The 20,487-nt window shown below is 48.9% G+C and overlaps 1 protein-coding gene across 1 annotated transcript; it reads right to left on the bottom strand.

The window, feature by feature from the left end:
• Positions 1-202: 202 nt before the first annotated feature.
• Positions 203-16,119, bottom strand: AMZ1 (archaelysin family metallopeptidase 1). Its single transcript, XM_072878159.1, has 7 exons — positions 16,037-16,119; positions 8,334-8,667; positions 7,521-7,688; positions 6,502-6,630; positions 5,993-6,156; positions 4,468-4,644; positions 203-772 (listed from the first exon to the last, which is right to left on the bottom strand). Exons 2-7 carry the CDS (start codon positions 8,635-8,637, stop codon positions 203-205), a joined length of 1,512 nt encoding a protein of 503 aa, XP_072734260.1. The 5' UTR covers positions 8,638-8,667; positions 16,037-16,119.
• Positions 16,120-20,487: the final 4,368 nt, after the last annotated feature.

Below are 20,487 nucleotides of genomic sequence, written 5' to 3' on the forward strand. Positions count from 1 at the left end.
AGCACAGGAAAAACCCCTGGAGAAGAACTGATCACATCAAAAATATGTTAGCAATCTCAGAAAAAGAAACACCTTTTATTCCTGTGGGGAGTTGCTGTTTCTCTCTGACAGCAACAACTTGTGGTGAGAAGGGTCAGAAGCAGGGCAGTAACGTAACCAAAGCTGTGGGAGCAAAGCTGGCCCAACCCAAGGCAGACCCAGCCTAGTTTTCCTCCCACCGCCAACGATGAGGGGACGATTCCCCTTTGGACAGTTTTCTGGAACTCAGTTTCCTCCGCAAGGAGGAAAATTTGTCTCCGAGAACTTTCCGTAGCCCAGTGTTGTCCCTAGTAAAGGGTAGGTCCTTCTTCATAGCAGGGAGTTGTCCTGTAAACATTTCCCACTTAGCCAGGGCATCCACGGTCTTGTCTACTTGAGCCAGTTCCTCCTCGGAGACATTCCTCTCCAGGGCAGCAATGCACATCTCCAGCCACAGTTCGTAATCTTTAATGATATCTGTGGACTTGGTGGGCCCGGCGAGCTGGGGCTGGCTCTGCACCTCCGCCAGCGAACACGAATGCTCGTCCTGTTCCAGCTCCTGGCCGATGGAGAGGGCCTGGCTGCAAGTGTCTGGTGTCAGTGGCTCGGACAAGGAGGTTATAGCCTCAGAGTTGTTCTCGCAGCACATCCCAGAGTCTGAGCTGAATGGAAGGATATCCTCTGAGGCGGACAGGTCTGCTGACTCTTGCCTTGGCCACGTGGACAACACAGTCTGTGTCCAAGCGTAGAGTTTCTGTGGTGAGAGGGGAAAAGGTTTCATTTTAGTGAACGAGAGAAAACAGGTACGCCCTACCCAGTGCTGGTCAGGTAAACCTAGTCATCTTGGGTGGCTCAGCTTCAGATGCTATGGTGCTTCTGCCAGGAGATGGGTTCAGACAACTCAGGGTTACCCTACAAAGCAGGGGCTTTCTCTTGCCTCATTTTCTTGGAGTCAGCATCTGTGGCAGTTCTGCCCCCAGTCAGATGTGGGCTGTATCTGCCTTATTATCAAAGACGGTAGCAGGAAAATGGCACAAATTCTCTCCTCGCTGTGTGGATATGATCTCTCAGAGAGCCAAACCAGTGCCTCTCTAGAGGAAGCTGTGTCATTATAAAAGCTCCTGAGATAGCAGTGAAGAATCTTGTTTCATCATGTTGTTAACTCCTGTGGTAATGTGCATTTTATTCCTAAGAATAGCTCTTCCCCTCTCGAGCTGAAATGCACAAGTGGGAAGGCTGGGCTCCAGGAAAGAATTAATGAAAGGAAAATGTCTGAGACAATTTCCTTTTTAAATATTAAATGCTACAATGGGGCATATAACGGGTTGCTTCTGGCACACTTATTCCTTATGCTTTGGGGAATGAATTGAAGTACTCCAGTCATCGCTGGATAAAAGGTGATCTCCTTGTCTGCCTTGTTGGCATGTGTTGGGGGGGGAGGGTTGTGTGTTTTTCAGCTTTTTCACACCCTTGTGGCCTCTTTCCTCATCTTTACTTTCTGCAGGTCCCAGCTGATACCTTCGCAAAGCCCTGCAATCGCTTTGGGAAGGACAAGGGTGACAGAGTACTAACCTGAGATGCCGGTCACTGTGCTGTGCTCAGCTCAGGGTGAGCTGTGGGGTTTGAGGAGTGGGCAGGAGATTTCCAGCCCTGCAGAACTCCCTTCTCCCGCAGCGCCCTGCTGCTCCCTCCCCCTTCCCTCCTCTATTGCTCTCTCTTCAGGCAAGTGACAGAAAGGATAAAGAGCTCAAATTGAGTGGGTGGGAGAAATCAGCCCTGTTTCTCATTTCAGTCTGTGCATGAAGCCTCAGGGAAGAATTTCATACAAGAATAAAATGGACTCTTTCAGCTAAGTTAATCCACCCTGCCCCCTCCCTCTGGGGCAAGAAAAAATGTAAAGGGACAACTTTTCTCCTGCCTCATCCCACCTCCAATAGCCCTTCCCTCCCTCTGGGTTTAAAAAACAAAGAAGGCACCAGAAGCTGCAATAGGAGCCAGGCTAGGGAAGGGGACAGCAAAGCTGTTTGAAAGCTGCAACCAGCCCATGATTTTATAATGTCTCTTAAAATTCCCAAGAGTAGTGAATCTGGGAAGGAATCACAACTGCTACTTAGCCCAATTCCCAAGAAGATAAAAAGCTGCAGAGATGAGGATGTTCAAACAGTACCTTTGGATTATTTAAGGCAAAAGGAGGGGATGATTGACCAAGATCACTACCAAAACCCCAAAATCTTTCCTGTCTCTCATCTTTTGGGTGGTTTATTGATTCGAACTTGGGAAGGGTTTGTAGGGCTGCAGCCTCTTTTTATGTTCTCCTGTTTAACTAGAAAGGGATAACCTCTTCATGGGTTTAGCTTACCTGCAGGCAAGAGCATTTGAAGTGGATGCCCAGGTAAGTAACTGAGAATGAAACCCGTTGTCTGACACCTCAAGGGGCCCCAGGTTTGGCACTGGAAGTTTTTCAAACCCCTCTGCCATGGCAGTGCTGTCATCCCCAGCAGCAGTGCAGCCACACTGTGCTCGAGAGCAGATACTGTGATTAACACCACGGTGAGGATGCAGCTAACCCAACCTTTAAGAGCAGCTCGAGCACTGTTTTCTTCTGCAGTGTGGCCACTGCACACTAACCTAGGCGCTACGTGCAGAACAGCCTGGGATGCTGCGGAAGCAGCAGGTGGAAATGTTGGTTGTGGTGGGGAAACAGCACGAGAACTGATTTGCTTTCAGTTTTCAAGATGACTCACGCTGGAATAAGCAGCTGTGATGAAAAAAATGGAGCATGTTTCTGAGTGCATTGAGGGGCTCTTCCTCCTGCATAAGGACTGGTTTCCTGTCCCACATGCCCTTCTGCCCGTAACCGTGTCTCAGTCGCAGACTTCAGCAGCATTACCTGCTCCTGGCGAGGAACAGCTTTGTGTCGGCATTTCCTGTATTTATTATGAGCGTCTGGGGCTGTTATGTGGCAGGTGGGGATCTGTGCTAGTTTTCCGAAGGGAAATGTGACTTCAGACTTGCACTTGGCCAGCCACAACCTCTCAAAACGTGCTTAGCCAGTAACTTTGCTTTCTGATATTGTCTCTAAATGCTTTGTGCTCTCTTCTGTCAGGTTCCTTAACTATCTAATTCATCTCTGGCATTTATATTTCCTCTCAATGCTATAGCAAAGCCTCTTAGAGATTATCACAACTCTCTTATACCAGCTTGTACTATATCTAGCTGAGCTTTTCCTTGTCAAGGAAGCAGATGTGACATTTGGCAAGTGTATCCTCTCTTTAGGTTTGTGTTCACTGTCACCAGGGGATGCTGAGCCAGTTACAGTATTTACTGCAGGTCTAAAGGCAAAAATGTTTCTAGAAAAGCTTAATGCAGATGGCAGTTTTCTTCTAGAAAGCAATAGCTGGATGCTGACAGGCTGGGTGTTTAAATAAACCAGAATCTATTCCTCTGGTAGTCGGGGTGATTTAGGCAACTTTCAGACAGAAGCAGGGACCAAACAGCCACGGAGTCAGAGACGGGTCTAATGCCACCACAGACACACAGACAAGCAGCAAAACCGCACAAACATGTTTTCACCCACGTCCTTTGCTGTGCTTCTGTGCGTCTTGATTCCAAGCTGAATGAAACTACAGGCATCCCTGTTTTCATTCTGCATGTATCTTGTTACAAATATAACCCACAGACTTTAAAATAGGCAGCCGTGGAAAATCCTGTCCCTGAACATGATGTGTGTCAGACAGGAATTACAACCAGGGAGAAGATAGGGTACTGAGTGAGAACGATGACATTATTTCTACTCCACCAGCCATTTAGCTACTGAATTCAGCTTTCTAGACAACAGAGGTAGAAAACCCTTTTGAGAGCTAAGGGCATCTTAGCGCTATTCCTGATGATGTCTAATTGTGGTGTTAGCAGCTCTATGGGTGGGAGAGAAGAGGCAAAAGATGAGTCTGGGACCCTCCACTTATTGGGGAGTAATAATGTGGGATCCTTTCTCATATCTTTAAACAGAGGAACTGCAGCAAAGTATGCATTTAGTATTTTCTCCCTGTCACCAGCAGCCCCAGAGAGGCAGAAAACCATGGTAGCACATAGGAAAGGGCATAGATGTGGGAATCGCTGCGTACTCACTGCTGCTCTGGCTTGAAATCTGCCTGCCCTCCCCACCTCACTTACGGAAGTAGCCAAATGTGGTTGGACTGTTGCACTGCCCCTTGTTGTGAGCAGTCAAAAGCCCTAGAGATCATGTAAAGTGCTACGTTAGTCACAGACCATGTGTACAACACTCCCCTTATTTAGGTGTAAGCTTTCTCTCTTAGCACCTTGCACCGAGAGCAGCGTCTGTGTTTAACGTGCTGCTACAGCACGTTTAGTGCTGTGGTTTGGGGGGAGCCACTCTGCTCCCTGCTGTGTCCCCTTTGCTCAGGAAGGGCTGGTGGGTCTGTCTCTCACCCTGTAGCGCTCGACAAGTTTGAAGCCCACGACGTGCTGCAGCTTCCGAAGGCAGATGGGACACGGCTCCAGGGGCCGCAGCAGGGCTTCGTCCAGGCTCAGCGCGCCCTGCATGATGCACTGCAGCCAGCGGCAGGTCCCCAGCCCCATCAGGTGGCAGATCTCGTGACAGGTCACCTTTCAGGAAAGCAAAAATCACAGGAGCACATGGTCATTCCTGCTTCCACCGCCCCCTCCTCTTCCTCCTCTGCTGTTCCACTTTCCCTGCTCCCCAACAGTCTAATCGACTCATTGCTCAGCCCTGGTGGTCCTTCACCCTGAGCTTTTCCGAGCTGAAAGGGGAACATGGCTCCCTTCCCAGGTACCCTGACATCCGTGTTTGTATGGTGGAGGAGGAAGGGTGGGTGTGTTTTTTAGAAGCAGCTGTGGGAAGACAGCATGTAGATAGCATGTTCAGAGCTCTGGGGCAGTGCTGCTGTCACTCTCTTCCCCAAGGACAGTGGTGTGGTTTTTTTTAAGGGGAAAACCAGTCCCACAGGGGTCTGAAAAGAGCAACACAGTCCATGTGAGAAATCCGTGAGAAGCTATTGGCAATAACAGATCTGCGTCCTTCCAAAGCAGATACTCTAAGTGTTTGTGCCAAAGCAAAAACTAAGCTGGAGTCAGCTGGCCAAGCATGACTGCCTTGGGAATTGGCAACTGTGGAAAGGCTGAGGATGGAGGAGTCCCCTCCTCCTCCCATTGTCACCTAACATTATTTGAAATTACTACTGGAAGAGACCTCAAACTAGAAAATCCTGAGCAAATACGAGGGGAAGCAAACAGAAATGGCTCCACGTGGGCCAGCTTTGGGAGAAATGCTAGAAGTAGAGCTGGCAAGAGGGCAGAGGGGAGATGCTGGGAGGAGGGAGGACAGCAGTCATGAATCGGATGTGTTGGAGATGGGTGGGGTTTAAGGGCATCTGCGTATATATACATATGTGCAAACTTGTCTAAGGTATTTTTCTCATCCATCCATAGAAGCAGGTCTGGCAAGCGGTCCTCTCCCCTTACGAACACCAATGCCTGAGGAAGACACAGTCACCCCTTCCCAGCTATCTGTTAGTTAACACACAACTCCACTAGATATTCTGATTCATCTCTGAATACTTCATCAGCTAACAGATCATATTGCCCATGCATTGCCTGACAAGCAAAATACTGAGATGTCCCAAGCACGAACCTGGGAGCTGGGCAGGGTTTTTGTCTCAGTGTTGCTGCATGACATAAGGCAACACTGTAGCCTCTCTATACAGCTGATACTATAGTTTCCTCCAGTGGCAAGGGACGTAAGAGATGTCTATGTGGTGCACTAAAATATAAGCTCTTTAGGACTGTTTAAGTGCATGGACTTAGCTGTGATTGCCTGTGTCTTCTGGGAGTAGTCTCATGCCTGCTTCACTGGGCTGAGAGATGGATTACGCCCAGCCCTGAAATATTTAACCCTACATGGCAAGAAATAGAGGGTGCAGATTGCTGGTCCTACCTTACAGCACTGGACCATCTCTTGGGCACTGAACGGCAATGTCCGGTCTCTGCTTTCTTTGCTGACTTCGCATAACCGTTCCTTCTGTGTGAGCGGATTCAAGCTGCTACAGCCAGCCTGGGGGAAATCTCCAGAAAATCTGGCAAAGCTGCAGACTCCCACTTCTGTAAAGAGAAGCGCATACAAGTTAGGCATCAGCTCTCTTATGACTGTCTCTCAGCTTAGGCAGCGTGAAAAGAAAGCTGTTGTAGCACAGTCCAGTTGAGCACACGGGGTGTGATGAGACACACTTCCCAAACTGAGGTTTGTAGCACCTCAGTTACCTTTGTCTGGATCAGGAGCCCTGAATCCCCTAATTTTAAATTGAGAAAACCTAGTTCCTCTTATCAGGGAGTGAATAAAATGTTAAGGATAAGATTTGGCTATTCCAGTCTCCCAGGGAAGGCTTTTTGGTACAGTGCTGCCTTATTTGCACGCTGTGCTAGGAGATCATGGGACACCAATCCCACCTTGTCCTGGCAGGAATTTGCTGAACGTGAAGCTCCAGGTCTCACATGGGTAAAGGTCCAGCAGAGTGAGTCCAAGGACACACAGGGCATCCATGGGCTTGTTGTTCTTCAGGAAATTCAGGATCCCATCTGGACAAATACAAGAGAGATGTTCATTAAAATGAAGCATCCCTGGAAGGCATGCAAGAGCCAGAATTTGTGCTGCTCGTGAGGAGGAGGATGTAATCCAAGCCACAGATAGGCAGAGCTGCTGGATTCAGCGCCTCGGATGGAGAACCACAGCTGTGTAGCTCATCCCCTCAAATCGGAGTATGAGCAGACCTGACTTTTGAAGTGGTGCTGAGCACAGAGTTAAAACAAAGCAGAGCTAAGGGCAGAGATGTAGGTGAATTCAGTACTAACCCATGGAGATAAGCACCTGGAAGTAGAACAATTTCCCCACAGGCATTTCAGACCTGAGCTGGAGCAGCCGCATTGCTGCAGCGCTGGGTCTGTGCTGAGCACATGCTGCCCGTGGTACCTGCAAACAGCTTGTTCCAGATGGGTGTTTGTGCAGCGCCAGTTTGGCAGCTGACAAACCCATTTCCCTGGGGAGCTGTGTGACACTTGAACCCAAATTTCCTAACATGAAAGGCCAGTGAATTCCCCACCTGCAGCATCCAGGCCACTAATTTACTTTGGCTCTGGACAAGAGATGGGAGAACTCGGGCTACACCAAATCTACAGTGCCTTCCCGCAGAGCTGACCTGATCCCTTTGCAGAGCTGGACCTAAACATAACAGCACTGAAAAATACAGACAGCAGAGGAAAATATGATGAAAGTCACTTTGTTTTTATTCCTGTTTCCAGCCTCGAAGTCCTGGGTTTTCCATGGGAACAGGATTTCTCCCTTTTCACTCCCTTCCTCATCCCCTCCCTGCTCAGGCAATGAAGGGCTATTTCAGGCATTTCCTAAGGGAGGGCTCGTGCCCGCATGCCAGGCTGATGTCTCTGTGGGCTCCCTGCTCCCAGGTCCTTACCTGCGTGAAGCTGCACCCTGTCCGTGTCCTGGCTGTGGCGGTAGCAGCAGTGAATGGAAGAGATGGGGATGGAGGGAAGGCACTTCACACGGAGACCCAGGAAGAAAGACTCAACACAGCTCTGGAGGGAATCCAGCAGCGAAAGCCCGGCAGGCCCTTCAATTAAGTCTAAGAAGACAAGCTTTATTATCAGTTCCTTAAAGCTGGGGTGAACCAGAAGGTCCAAAGGGGTTTTGTGGGGCTGGCCACAGCAACTGAGGAAGCGGAAGGCTGGTTCATTTTGAAGTTAATTGCTTACTCTGGCATGTGGCGGACATCTCTAGATGGTTATACAGATATGGAGGAGAAGAGGGGGCTCTTTCTGTGAGGTGGCTCGAGGCATTAGTACACTCTCTCATTAGCAGAGCAGATGTGCTACAAAGGTTGTCTCCTATTTAAGTTGCGCAGAAAGATTAATGTAGGAACGAGTGGCTGTTTTTAATGAACCATCAGGGATGGAGCTCCAGAAATGCTGTTTTATCCAGCATTGTTTTACATATAGATATATATGTATGTATGTATACATACATATATTCATAGAAAGTCTCACCCAGGGGCACACAGGCCATTTACAGGGCAGGTCTATTGATGGTTGTCATCATGGCTTGTGACTCTGGACTGGGGGCATGTCAGAGCTTTTGGTATTACACTTATCTTTGCTATGGCAATTACATTTTGCAGGTTAGTCCTTAGAAGAGGATGTTAGTAGCATTCAGCACCACCCGCCTCCCTCCCATATCTTTCCAGGTGGCTCAGTGAAGACACCCGCATTACCTATAGGTTGCAGGTAAATGTGCTTTCGATAGAAGTTCTGCTTCCTCCTCAGCATGGCGTGATAGAACATCTCAAAGTCCTCGGGGGCATCAGGGTGGCTGAGGAGCCAGTCAAAAGCTGTCCGGATGAGCAGCGTGCAGAAGAGCGTTCTCTGTGGGTTGTAGGCTTCGGAGAGGAACAGCTTCTCCGCCCTGGAGAAAGCTTTGGCATAGAGCTCCTGCAGGGCTGGGTTGGTGGAGATCAGCGCGTCCTTCAGAGCCCGGGGCCCGAAGCTGAATTCCTGAGCATGTTTGCACTGCAGCATCGTGGAGAGACCCACCGGCTGTGGCACTGCCTGCAGGAGGGGATACAACCATCAGCAGGTGGCCGCACGAGGGACCTGGAAACCTTCTCACACTTTGCTCTCAGAGCAGTTTGCTCCAAGATGCCAGCTGTAAGGTTTGACTGGGAGCTTATAAATGCTGTGCTTAGTGCTGGCCAGGAGCCCTATGCATTTATGTGAGAGTAGCTGTTATAGGGTGCTCTACATCTGCATGTATGTCACTAGTTTATAGACAATGTACCAGTAGATGGTGCTCAAGAATGCATAGGCCCATTATTGCTCCTAGATGTCTGGATTAAATCAGATAGTTTGATTTTTTTTTTTGGTGCTCTATCCTGAAGTCCCAGTAACATGGGAAATACCTCTGTGTGTTGTGCAACTGGCTGCACTGGCCCTCATATGATGCTGAAAGGTGGTGCTCCTTTTTGCTTGGGCTAAAACACACTCCTCGGAGCTCTCAAAGGCATAGGTCCATGGCAGGAAAGAAGAGGTAGATCTTGGTCTTTATTTATCTATCAGAAGCCTAAAGTTCTGACTTACCTGACACCAATGAAAGCAGCTGTTCACTGTTGAACATTTCCTCTAACAGCTTTTAGTCCTCACTCTTAGGTATTGACCTGGAGCATCTGCTGGCTCACAGTGCTGTTGTCAGGCTGCAAGATGTGGGAAGGTTTGCCCTTGGTGTGCGAGACTTGTGTTTGCTGGTGCTGCCTCTCTAGCAAGATACGTGCGGGCCCATTGCCATCATGTCAGTTCATGAATAACTTCATGTCACACCGTGTTAGCATCAAGAATGCTGGTGATGATGTAAAGTGATAAATAAAGAGCAAATGAAAGCCTGCAGCAGAAAGAAATTAATTCAGAGCATCCTGGAAATGTCCTCTCCAGGGTTCTTTCTAAGGCCAGCATTTTCCAAAGCTGCAGAAGTCAAGCACCTATTGCCCATTGCGGTTTATGCACTTATGGAGAGTCCAGTAGATGTCTCGGGGAAAGGGAAGACAGAAGAAACAAAATACAACCCCTATGGCTAACCTGTGTCTGCATTTTTTCCAAAGACATTCATTTTTTATAAGAAGATCATGCTAAGTAGAACTAGAGCATTTTGGAGCAGTACTTTGGGCAAAGTTGCCTACCACAGTTTAAGTGCTCCACCTGTATACAGCAGAATGAAAAATACCACAGGTATATATGCACAAAAGCACAGGGTTTCTAGGAATAAGTATTATCTTCTATTAGGCATGTTAATACTAACTTAAAATAAACCAGACAAGCTTTCTGAGTAGATAAGCAAATTATCAGCTGCTGACCATCACCATTATAACAGCATCATTCAATCACAGAAAAAAAGAGGTGAAATATTTTTAGGAGGAACTGGTTGAGTCTATAATTTAAGTAGGTCTGCAGCCTATCTCTGTCAGGTAAGTGACATTCAGTGGCCCTTGAGGACAGCAATATAACAAGAAAATTCAGTATTTAAAAAATAGTACCGACATGAGCCAAAGTCCTTCCTCAGTTTTGCAGAGAAGGCTCTGGTAGTTTGCACTGTAAGAGAAAGGTAGCAGCCCATTAAAATTACCACTTAATTTCTTTACATCTAACCCTTGGGAAGATACGTGTATGTATAAGCAGTCCTTAAAAAAGACTCCTTTTGTATGATCCTTTTTGGCACTGAGGGTATATAGCCTAGGAGAGGGAGCGGGTAAGCAGTTTTCTTTTATTTTTGCAAGCTTTGTATTTTGCTAGCATTAAAAGCTGACAGCAGACAGCATGGTAGGATCTGAAGTGGTACAAAGGCCCTAATCCAATGAAAGTTTAAAAATAAAATCTGTGATACTTTCTCAGCCACCTCTTCTTATTGCCCAAAAAATGTCCAAATTGCTTCTGCTGGTTTTTACAGGTAGCAACAAAAGTTCATGTGAGGTTGTTCTGCACTGTGTCCCCAAATCTCTACACTTCTGACTTGCTTCCAGTTTTGGGAGGACGAAGTGAGAGTCTGACCCCAGCAGGTCATCAGGAGTTTTGCCTTGGGCTAGGGGCGAAGATTTGCATTTTCCTAGGGCCAAGATTTCACTTGTTCTGCACAAACTTGAAATACAAGCATCATTTTTCTGGTCGTGTGCAGAACTTACACTGGGAAACTATTAGCAAAATTAAAATCGTTGAGGATGTGATCCTGTGAGCTACTGGCTGCCTATTGCTCCTAGGGAAATCAAGGAGAGACTTTGCACTTGGTCCAGGTTGAGAGTGATCTTGTCAAAGAAGGTTTCTGAGAAGCACGAGCCGCTTTCATCAGTGCTTCCTGGCAATAAATGGAGTGTGGGTCTGGGGGAGGAGGAGCTGGTTAGAAAATGAATGGATTTTTCTCTTCTAAATGGGAAGTAGCAAAGAGTGGATGTATGCAACAGCAGATACAATGAGTGCACAGTCTTTTAGCGTGTGTTCCCCCGGGCTCTTTCATGGAATATAGTGTGTACCCAAAGCTATGGGATAGACATTGTTTCTCAAGGCTTCCTAAAAGGGGATATTCACCCAGTTCCAGACGTTCCCAGCTATGAGCATGGGTGTTTTGTGAATGTCCACCATGCCCAAGGATGTCCACGATTACGCTTTAGTGGTTTGAAAGCTCAAGCACAGGAATTCACTTGCAACGCACAGTCTGGAGCGACGCGTGCCTCCTTCTCCTGGAGGCTCTGGTTTTGCTTCCGACAGAATAGCAGCAACCCATTATGTTCTCCAAATCCAACACAATTACTTCTCTTTAACAAGCTCTTCTAAAATACTTCACCGGAGAAAATTAATGCTTTGGAAAATTTTTATGGACAACTTTAGCAGCTTAAAAAAGAAAACATTTTACAACATTAACTATAGTAGATGTTATTTGTGCTTGATCTAATATATGGATATAGTGTTTCTTTAACTGAAGTAGTGCAAAAGGGCTTTGTAATTTTTAGCTCTTGTGTAGAGGGTGCCTTGTATAACTCCCTGATGCAGTGCTTCAGGAGGGAATGACACTTTAGCTTGGATTTTTTTTTTTTCCCCCTCAGTTTTTAAGGTGCCAAGGTGGTGATGAAGAAGTGGAAGCACCGATGCATCCTTCTGCCCTTCAGGTATATAGGAAGGAGACATCATGTCTTTAAAGAAGAAAAGCAGCTAATTTAGCCCCTTGTTTAATGACAAGCCGTAGGACTTGACTAGCAAGTCCTGAGGAGGAAAAAGTAACTCTCTTTATTTAAAAGGCCAGTAACCTGTAGTTGCACTGGAGGAAATGCTTTAAGCAAAATAATAATTTAAAGATCTGCTGCAAGAGGAGACACTCACCATGTCCACTGATGTGCCACTTTCTACTTTTACTGTTAGAAAAAATCATCCTATTCCCAATCTGCATTTTGTCATTCCATCTTGCAGCCATTTGCTAATGTAATTTTTCCAAAAGAAGGAGTCACCCATACAAACGAGCGATGCTTGTCTGTGCAGTATGAAACATGAGCTTGTGCCCTCCTGGCACCCACAGGGCCCCTAACGGGGCAGGGAAGGAGCCAGCCTGTGCCGGGAATCCTAATCCAGTTTATGGAGACCTCCCTCTCTTTTCTGTTATTCTGATCTTTCATGTTTTTCATCATCACATCCATGCAGTGCACTGGGGACACACATAACCCTAGGGTTTTGGCGCTTGGCTCCTTGTCCGCTGTTGGGGACAGCCTTTTCCAGTGATTATGTTGTAGGAACCCAGTTGTGGCCTTTCTGCTTGTGGTACGTGCTGTGAGGCAGGAGGACAACACGGGCCATACATCTGGCTTTTGGTAACATATAGGGGTTTCAGATCAGATTGGACATATTACACAAATCTTTTTACTGTGGAATTTGATGGATTTTTTTTTCATGGTGGGTGTTTTCACAAGAAATGCCCCCAAAATCCAGTCTCAGCACGTGAGAGCTGAGCAGTCGATATACTCCCTTTCTTACAGTAACCTGTAAGGTGCTCTATATGCAATTCAGGTTACTCATAAATTATTCTCTTTGCAAATCAGGCACCTATAAATTATTCTCTGTAATTGAAAATTACCTATGAATTATTCTTTTTGTAATTCACAGCTATGTCATTTATTCTCTATTATACTGACATTGCTTTCTTGGATAGATGTGCCTAGGGCTGACAGTAACAGTGTAATTCTCAAAAGCCAAGGCAATATCATACAGTGCAAGTTCATTCAAGATATTCTGACAAGATAGAAGTGGTCTTGTGTGCGAAAAATCTATGTTGTACAGGTCCAGAGAAGGGCACTCAGTACAAAATGGATTTATTTAGTATTTTGTGGAATTTGGCCCTAACATTGTACAGATTGTATTTTTATATACATATATTTTTTTAAACTTTTTTTTTTAAGCTGGTCATTCTGAAGTTGTTTATTTTATAAGTCAACTTGTAAGTAATTTTTAACTCTGACTGTCTTATATACACTGCAGGCTGCAGATGCACAGAGGGGATTCATCCTGTTTCCTTTCCCTCTCAGCTGTTGTGAAGCATTTAGAGGCAGACTCACTTAACTGGGCTCTTCGGATGCCAGAAGGACATTAGCAGAGTCTCTTAAAACTGATTAATTGCTTAAGTTAGGTGCTGTACTGTAAACAAGCAGTGATAGTGCAGAAAATTCATAGCCAGTCAACAGAAATGAAAAGCCCAGAACAAACATAACAAGCATTAACTAATTATCAACACATGCCCTAGTTGCTTAATAGCTCTTTTCCTGAGATTTGCTCTTGGTGTCTGCTACTGCTACTCTAGGATCAGTCTCTCCTTCCCAGTATCGCACAGATGACAGCCTGAAAGCAATTTTCTCAATTTATTTGTTGACATGTATAGAAAGAGATTTTTCTTGATTGAGAAGCTGAACTCTCAATGGGTAAAAAAAGTCCAGTGCAATGGGACAGAGAGAGGACACCGAGGTGTGAGGGCATTTAACCCCAGTCCAAATAAAATTCTCACTAGTCCAGCTCCTTCCTCAAGGACCTCAACACAGCCCCTTGCACAGAGCCAGGCTTTGCCTGCTGAATAAGCTCAGCTGCTGGGGTCAGACCAAATCTGTTTCACCAGGTTCAGACCTGAAATGGGGCAACTCCCAGGGGCTGCGGGAGAATTTCAAGATGCTCAGCACTTCTCAGAATCTATGTCCTCTGCTCATGGATAAAATACACTCTGGACCTGATCATCCCCATACGTGTACCCACAAGGAACTGTAGCATCTTCCATCCACTTTGCATTAAATGGCCAGAAAACACCGAGTCAGACCTGTATGTGTTCCAGATGATAAAGTTAGAGAAAACCTTCTGGCCTACTGCCAGATCCCAGTAATATTTATGTGTAATGTCTCTAGAATATGTTTGTGACTCGGAAACAGATGCTTTGTGTGGTCTCTCTGAAAATGAGTCATTCCTGGTGCTGTGGAAGCCTTCAGGGATTCATACGTGCATTTACTGGGAGGAGAATCTACCTGTCATATTGTAACTGTGATTGATATGTTATTGCCCCAAGGCTCAGTCCTGGAAGTTTGTCCTCACATGAGTCTTCCTCATTAATTTCCTTGGACTATTGGACAAGTCAGATGGACAACTTACATGCAGAAAGGTTTGCAGGATTAAAGACTAGATTTGTAAAGGTTATTAAATACCTAAGATGCTTCCATCTGTCCTTATTTAAGTATTCTTATTTAAGTGTTCTTAAGTATTTAAGAATACCTACACGTCCACTTTCCCCTTGATTTTGTTTTACGTTAAAGCCTGCTCTCTTCAATACACTTTTCTTCATTTGAATATGTATTAAGGACATACGTGATCCCTAGTTTCAGTCTTCTGTCCTAAGGATTTTATTTATTCTATGCTCATACATAATGCTACTTTTTTTTTAGTGCCTTCTATTTGAGACTCTCTAAGTGCCATACAAACATTCATGAACTTCTCTGTGCTACGCTCCAGAAAGTAAGCTGACAGTATATGCCTTTCCCCCTCCTCCTCCTCATCACCCATTTATTCATCATTTTCAGTGCTTTCTCTGTTCATTTTAGTCTGGTTAAACTCTCTGTGTTGCTTCTCCCATGCACATGTGTGATGAAGGGCTGGCTGCATTCTTCTTCCCTTGCTCTTACGTGAAACAAACCTTGACAAGCTGGTTGCTGTGTATTTGCTAACCAAAGACCCAAAAGCACCGAGCATCACCTATCAGCGCTGTACAACAAACCTAACACTGCAGAGATACCCAAGCTCTAATCATTCACAGCTCCAGGCACTTTGCTCTTCATCATACTTGTCTAGACAGACTAAATGATTTCTGCAAGACAACCCCAGTGTTAGCCAGGAAAGAGGCTGCATTTTCCATACAGATGAATGCCCAAACAGGTAGGCTATGGTTAGATATTCCCTCTCGAGCACAGGCATTATAAAAGTGGTTCTCATGCCGTATAAATGCACTGTAATGCTGTGCCTCCTCCCAAGACATCAAGTGCTTCGTAAGTGGTGCTGCCAGGTAGGGGATGTCTATGTGCATTTTACAGCCAGGGAGAAGGAGGGGGCTCCAAGGTAGGACTGCGGCCGAGGAGCCAGAAAGTCAGCATGGCGGGGGGGGGACAACGACAGACCCCGACCCCAAGATTTCTTAGTGGCCAGCTGTACCCTAACCACCAGACAGCTCTGCCAGCCCGGAGGTTTGCTGGTAAGAGGCACGTTCTGGAAATGCTGCAGAAGCAGGTCCTGCTCCTGGGACACTTGAGCCCCCCGGCCCTGCTGATTTGGAAATGGAGCAGCTGATGCCGATCCCTGGGGCGGGGATCGCACGGGTGGGTGTGTGGGGAAGGACCGAGTCCCCCAGCGCCCTGGGACGATGCACCAAGCACGGCCCCGGCACCGCTGGGCAGGATGCACCGGGCTCAGCGCCCGGCACCCCAAGCCCCCGGGAGGGTGCACCAAGCACGGCCCCGGCACCCCAGGAGAGTGCCCCGGGCAGGACCCCCAGCGCCCCGCGGGGATGATGCCCCGAGCACGGCCCCCAGCCCCCGGCGTGGGGTGGGGGATGCCCAAGCGCGGCTCCCTGCACCCCGGCGGAGGGGATGCCCTAAGCAGGACCCGCCATCACCGGGGGAGGATGCCCCGAGCACGGCCACCAGCACCCGGGGAGCGATGCCCGTCACCCGGGGAGCGATGCCCGTCACCCGGGGAGATGCCCCGAGCCTGCGCTCCCCCGCCGGGGGGGCTCCCGCCGCACCCCGGGGCCGGCCGGACCCCCCTTCCCGCCGCGCCGGCCTGTGCCCTCCCCCCGATGAGCGCGACCCCGCGCCCCCCGTGTCCACCCCGAGCTGCCCGGGGGGGGGGCTTGGGGGGGGGCAGAACTCACCGCCCGCCGGGCCGGGGCTGCGGAGGCCGGGGAGGTGCGGCAGGGCCGAGGCACCCGGCTCGGGGCTGGCGAGGCGGAGCGGAGCCCGGCAGCGGCGGCGGCAGGAGGAGCGGGAGGAGGAGGAGAAGGAGGAGGAAGAAAAGGGGGAGCAAAGGGGGGGCTCGGCCGCTCCGCCAGGAGCCCGCGGGATTCGCCCAGCCGCCGCCGGGAGCCGCCTCCCAGACGCGCGGGGCAACCGCCGGGGGCGCCCCGGGGCGGGGAGGAGGGGCGGCAGGGCAGCCCCGGGGCGGGGAGGAGGGGAGGGAGGGGCGGCAGGGCAGCCCCGGGGCGGGGAGGCGAGGGGAGGGGAGGGGGCGGCGGGGCAGCCCCGGGGCGGGGAGGGGAGGGGAGGGGGCGGCGGGGCAGCCCCGGGGCGGGGGCCGCCCGGCAGCGCGGGCCGGGGCAGAGCGGCACCCGCTTGGCCGGGCCCTGCCGCCGGGGGCAGGGGAAGGGGCGCTGGGGGAGGCCGGGCGGGGGCAGGAGGAGAAGCCCCGGACGGGCCCCGGAGAAGGTGTCCGCGGGCGCCTGCGGGCTGGTGGCAGCGGCAGGTCCCTGCCGGCTCGCTGAGCCGCGGAGCGAGGAGCGAGAGCGAAGTCAGACCTCGTTTGGGGAAGCGCATTCCCGAAAGAGCCTGGGGCTGAGCAACAAGACAGCGCTGCAAGGACTGGAAGCCCTTTAATCTCTGCTGTTAATAAGCAATGGATGAAGGAGTGGGTGTCTGGAGACCAGAGCACTAGTTATGTGGTTATGCCGGCGACTGATGCGATCTCCTCCATGGGAGCGGTGTTTGCATTTGCCTTGATGCTTGGTTCAGTACAGCTCTCCCACATGACCTGGATGCATTTCTGTGTCCCACGATGTCCTTTAATTTGGGAATATTGTCTGTTCTTGGAAAGGTTAATTACATTAGAGGAGTGGATCTCCATTCCCATTTCTTCATGGCTTCATTTATTCTGGCTTTCATGTTTTGGTCCCTTCAGTGCTTTGATCCCTCATTTCTGCCATCCCTAGATGGAAGGAAAAAAAGAATACCCTGGCTGGCACCCAAGCGTGTCCCTAAGTGACATAAGCTGAAATTAGGAAAAAAATATGTTTTACAAGCCTCAGGAGCTGTAGTGGTCCTGGCAGCCCAAATGCTGTCTGCACTCCCAGCACAACCAAGGGCCTTGCAAGGGCCAGCAGAAATGTCCTGCTGGAGCCAAGGTGGCCATAGAAGTGGACAAATGACCACGTGCCGTGCCGCGAGGTTAGCAAGCACCAGAATAAGACCATCACCATGTGCCGCAGCCTGCCGTCCCCGGGACCTGCATTGCTCTTAAGGCACCGACAGCATCACTGGTGAAAAATTGCCCTAATTTGCTGCTATCATAATCAGACCGAGAGGCGAAGCAGCAGCTTCTCCTCGCAGCAGCAGCTGCTCACGAAGCCTCTTTGTGGGAAACCTTCCTGAGACTCAGTGTGTGGGGAGGGCAGGAGAGAGTCCTAAGGCCCTGCAATAGCATCATCTTCCACTTCAGCTGCTACCCCAAGCACAGGAGATGCCCTCTGTGCTGTTTTAATTGGTTGCTGCTTGTAATTAGAGTTTATTTGTATTAATTAACTTAAATAATCTATTTGTGAGTTGCTCATACTACACCATCAACATGTTCAGAACAATACAAGCCTCAAAGAGTCGACCCCTGCCCCGAGGAAGCCGTGAGCTAAAACCAGACAAAAATACTGTCCCAATACAACGTGCTCCAAAAATGCTTTTTTTTTTTTGCTAAGAAACCTATTGCATTTAAATTTAATAATTAATACTTGGCTTAGCTGCCAGACCACTGACTGACCAGCACAGGGAAACAGGACTGGTGGCGTTATTAAATGTTCTCATAATGATGCATTTATCCTGGGCAGACACAAGAGGAGGTGGGTAGTCCTGGCCCAGGAGAGCTTACAGTGAGGGAGATGGAGAGCAGGGACAGAGCAAGTGATGAAGAAACAGCCACACATTCACTCTCTCACTTTTTAGGAGGCAAGTGGATTTATCAAGAGAAGATCAGTACATCAGGAAGGGGAAAAGGGGGGAGGAGGAGGAGGTCAAAAATTGGCTGAGAAGACAGCCAGGAGTTAGAGAGGGCAGACATGCAGTGAATCGGAGGGATGGAGATTTAAGGCCAGGGAGGGAGTGGAAGAGCGGCGGGACAGCTGCGCTCAGCATTAGCTCAGCTGTGATTAAAGCTGGTTGCAGGGGAGACGTGATGCTCACCACAAGTGGCCTTTATCTGCAGCGAGCAGCAGCAATCATTATTCTGCTTCTAAACTCAATTGTTTATGCCGAGTTGCGTTTCCTAGAGAGGCCACGATCCATTGCCTCTGCGAAGGAGGATGTAAAATACAGAGGCGCGTGCCTTGGGTAAGTGAGTGCAGGAAACTTCATGAAGCGGCATGTCCTCAGGGGGAAGTGGAATGAAAAAAATCCCCAAACTGATGCCTAAGACTGGAACTTAAGCAACTGTAGTTGTTTAGCTGAAGAAAATTGTATAGTGATACATAAATAGCTCCACAAGGAGAAAAGGCAGGTACCCAAGAGCTGTTTAAGCTGGAGATAGGAGACATGGCCCAAACCCACAGCTGCAGGCTGAAGCCAGACAAATTGAAATGAGAAAATAGACATTAATTTTTTAAGAATGAAGTTGATTAGCTGCTGGAACAAATTACTGGGGAAAGTGAAAGTCTTTCCATATGGTGGTGTTTTCCAATCAAGATAAGATCCCTTTCCCCAGGATGAGCTTCAGCCAAGCACGTGTTCCTGGGTTCAGCAGAGCAAGGATAAGGCAAAATGTAGCGGGCTCTGCTCTGTGTGAAGAGGTGACCTCGTGGTCCCAACTGGCCTTTAGGAAATGAATTGAAGACTGTGTTCTTGGTGTGTATTTCTAAATCCCTCCTGGATAGCTGTGATGGTGCTGCACTGGGTTGTCCCCTTCTGAAAAGCAGCTGGGCAAGGGTGACCAGAAGATCGCTCAGACCCAGCCTGTCTGAAGGGGTTTTGTGCCCTGCCCTGTCCTGCCAGCCAAGTTGGGGTGTTGGTGTGTGTGAGTCTGGTGGCGTGAACCTCTGTCAGGTGTCTCTGCGTTTATCACCCCAGGTTGATGCGAGGCTGCTGGACACCGGCTGGAGGTAGGTGACCCCTGGGCAGCATCGGTTGGCCACCCTGAGTTGACGAAGAGCGAGCTCTGCGCTGGCTGTCAGGACCTTTTCAGTTCTGCCGCTGACCTGCAGTGTGACCGGGGCAAATCATTTCCCTTCTGACTCCCAGTTTCTTTTTCAGCCTTCCTTGCCCTTTCAGTTTGACCCATGGCTTCTGCAGGGGCTCTCTCCTGGTGGGATTACACTCTGAATATCTGTGCAGTTATTTTTCAGAAAGCAAATTGCTCGCTGCAGGTGTGAAATATTCTCTTGTTATTGGAATTCTGGCTATTCAAAAGTCAGAGTGGTATTTCTGCATCCTTGTCATCTTGAGGCAGTTTCGAAGGGGCCAGGATGCCTCAATTTCAGTCTGTGCTGCCATCACAAAGCGTAAATGCACACAAGCAAACTTTCTTAAAGTTTGGGTATTAGTATCAGTCTAGAGAAAGCAATGTGGGTTGAGCTCTTCTTCTCTCTCTGCTGGTCAACCACAAAGCACTGACCTGCATTTGGGCAGCACTGCAGAATTACTAGCAGCTACTTTGCTGTTGGTCCTAATACAATTGCAGCCACAGCTGGGCAAGGAGCTGTCTCACCTGTGGACTGTGCTGCGCAAAAGGAGGAGAATTAGGGAATGCACAAAGAAAATAAGAATCTAGTCTCACGCTGCTTCTACAAAAATGAGACGGCTGCAAAATTTGCTAGCAGGGAGAGGCACGAAAGCCAAAGGGTGAGATCTGCTACATATTAATGGTGACAGAAAGGAAGAGGAGAAACAGGACTGACTGGTTTGCGGTGGAGATGGAGAGTTACCATCCTGGGAGTTACTGGGAGGATGTAGCACGGACTGCCTTCCAGGGACAGGGTCACTTCCTCTGCTAGCTGAAGATCTGGTGGTGTGCCTGATGGTAGGCAGAGGGCCTGAAGCAGGGGATGAGGAATTACTAAAGCAGGCGTTCGCCTTGAACAGGAAATCTGAGGGACCACATCCGATGAGGCCACAGAAGCTTTGTGCTTCCTCACTGAAATTGGTCGGTTTGGCTCTAGGCGTACATCAGAGGGTGTGAAAGGGAGATGAAATTTTCCTTGTCTCTTCCATTCACTCACGATGCCCTTAAAAATGGAGTGTATTGTGCTGGTGCTGTGGAAAGGCCCCCTCCTTTGCCCAGCTGCTGCCCTGGGCACCACCCAAGCCACCCCCATTTGTGTGCCAGGACGTGCCCCGGGTTGCTGACTTGCACCCT

This window comes from Ciconia boyciana, chromosome 13 (assembly GCF_034638445.1).
Source record: "Ciconia boyciana chromosome 13, ASM3463844v1, whole genome shotgun sequence".
Classification (NCBI taxonomy): Eukaryota; Metazoa; Chordata; class Aves; order Ciconiiformes; family Ciconiidae; genus Ciconia; species Ciconia boyciana.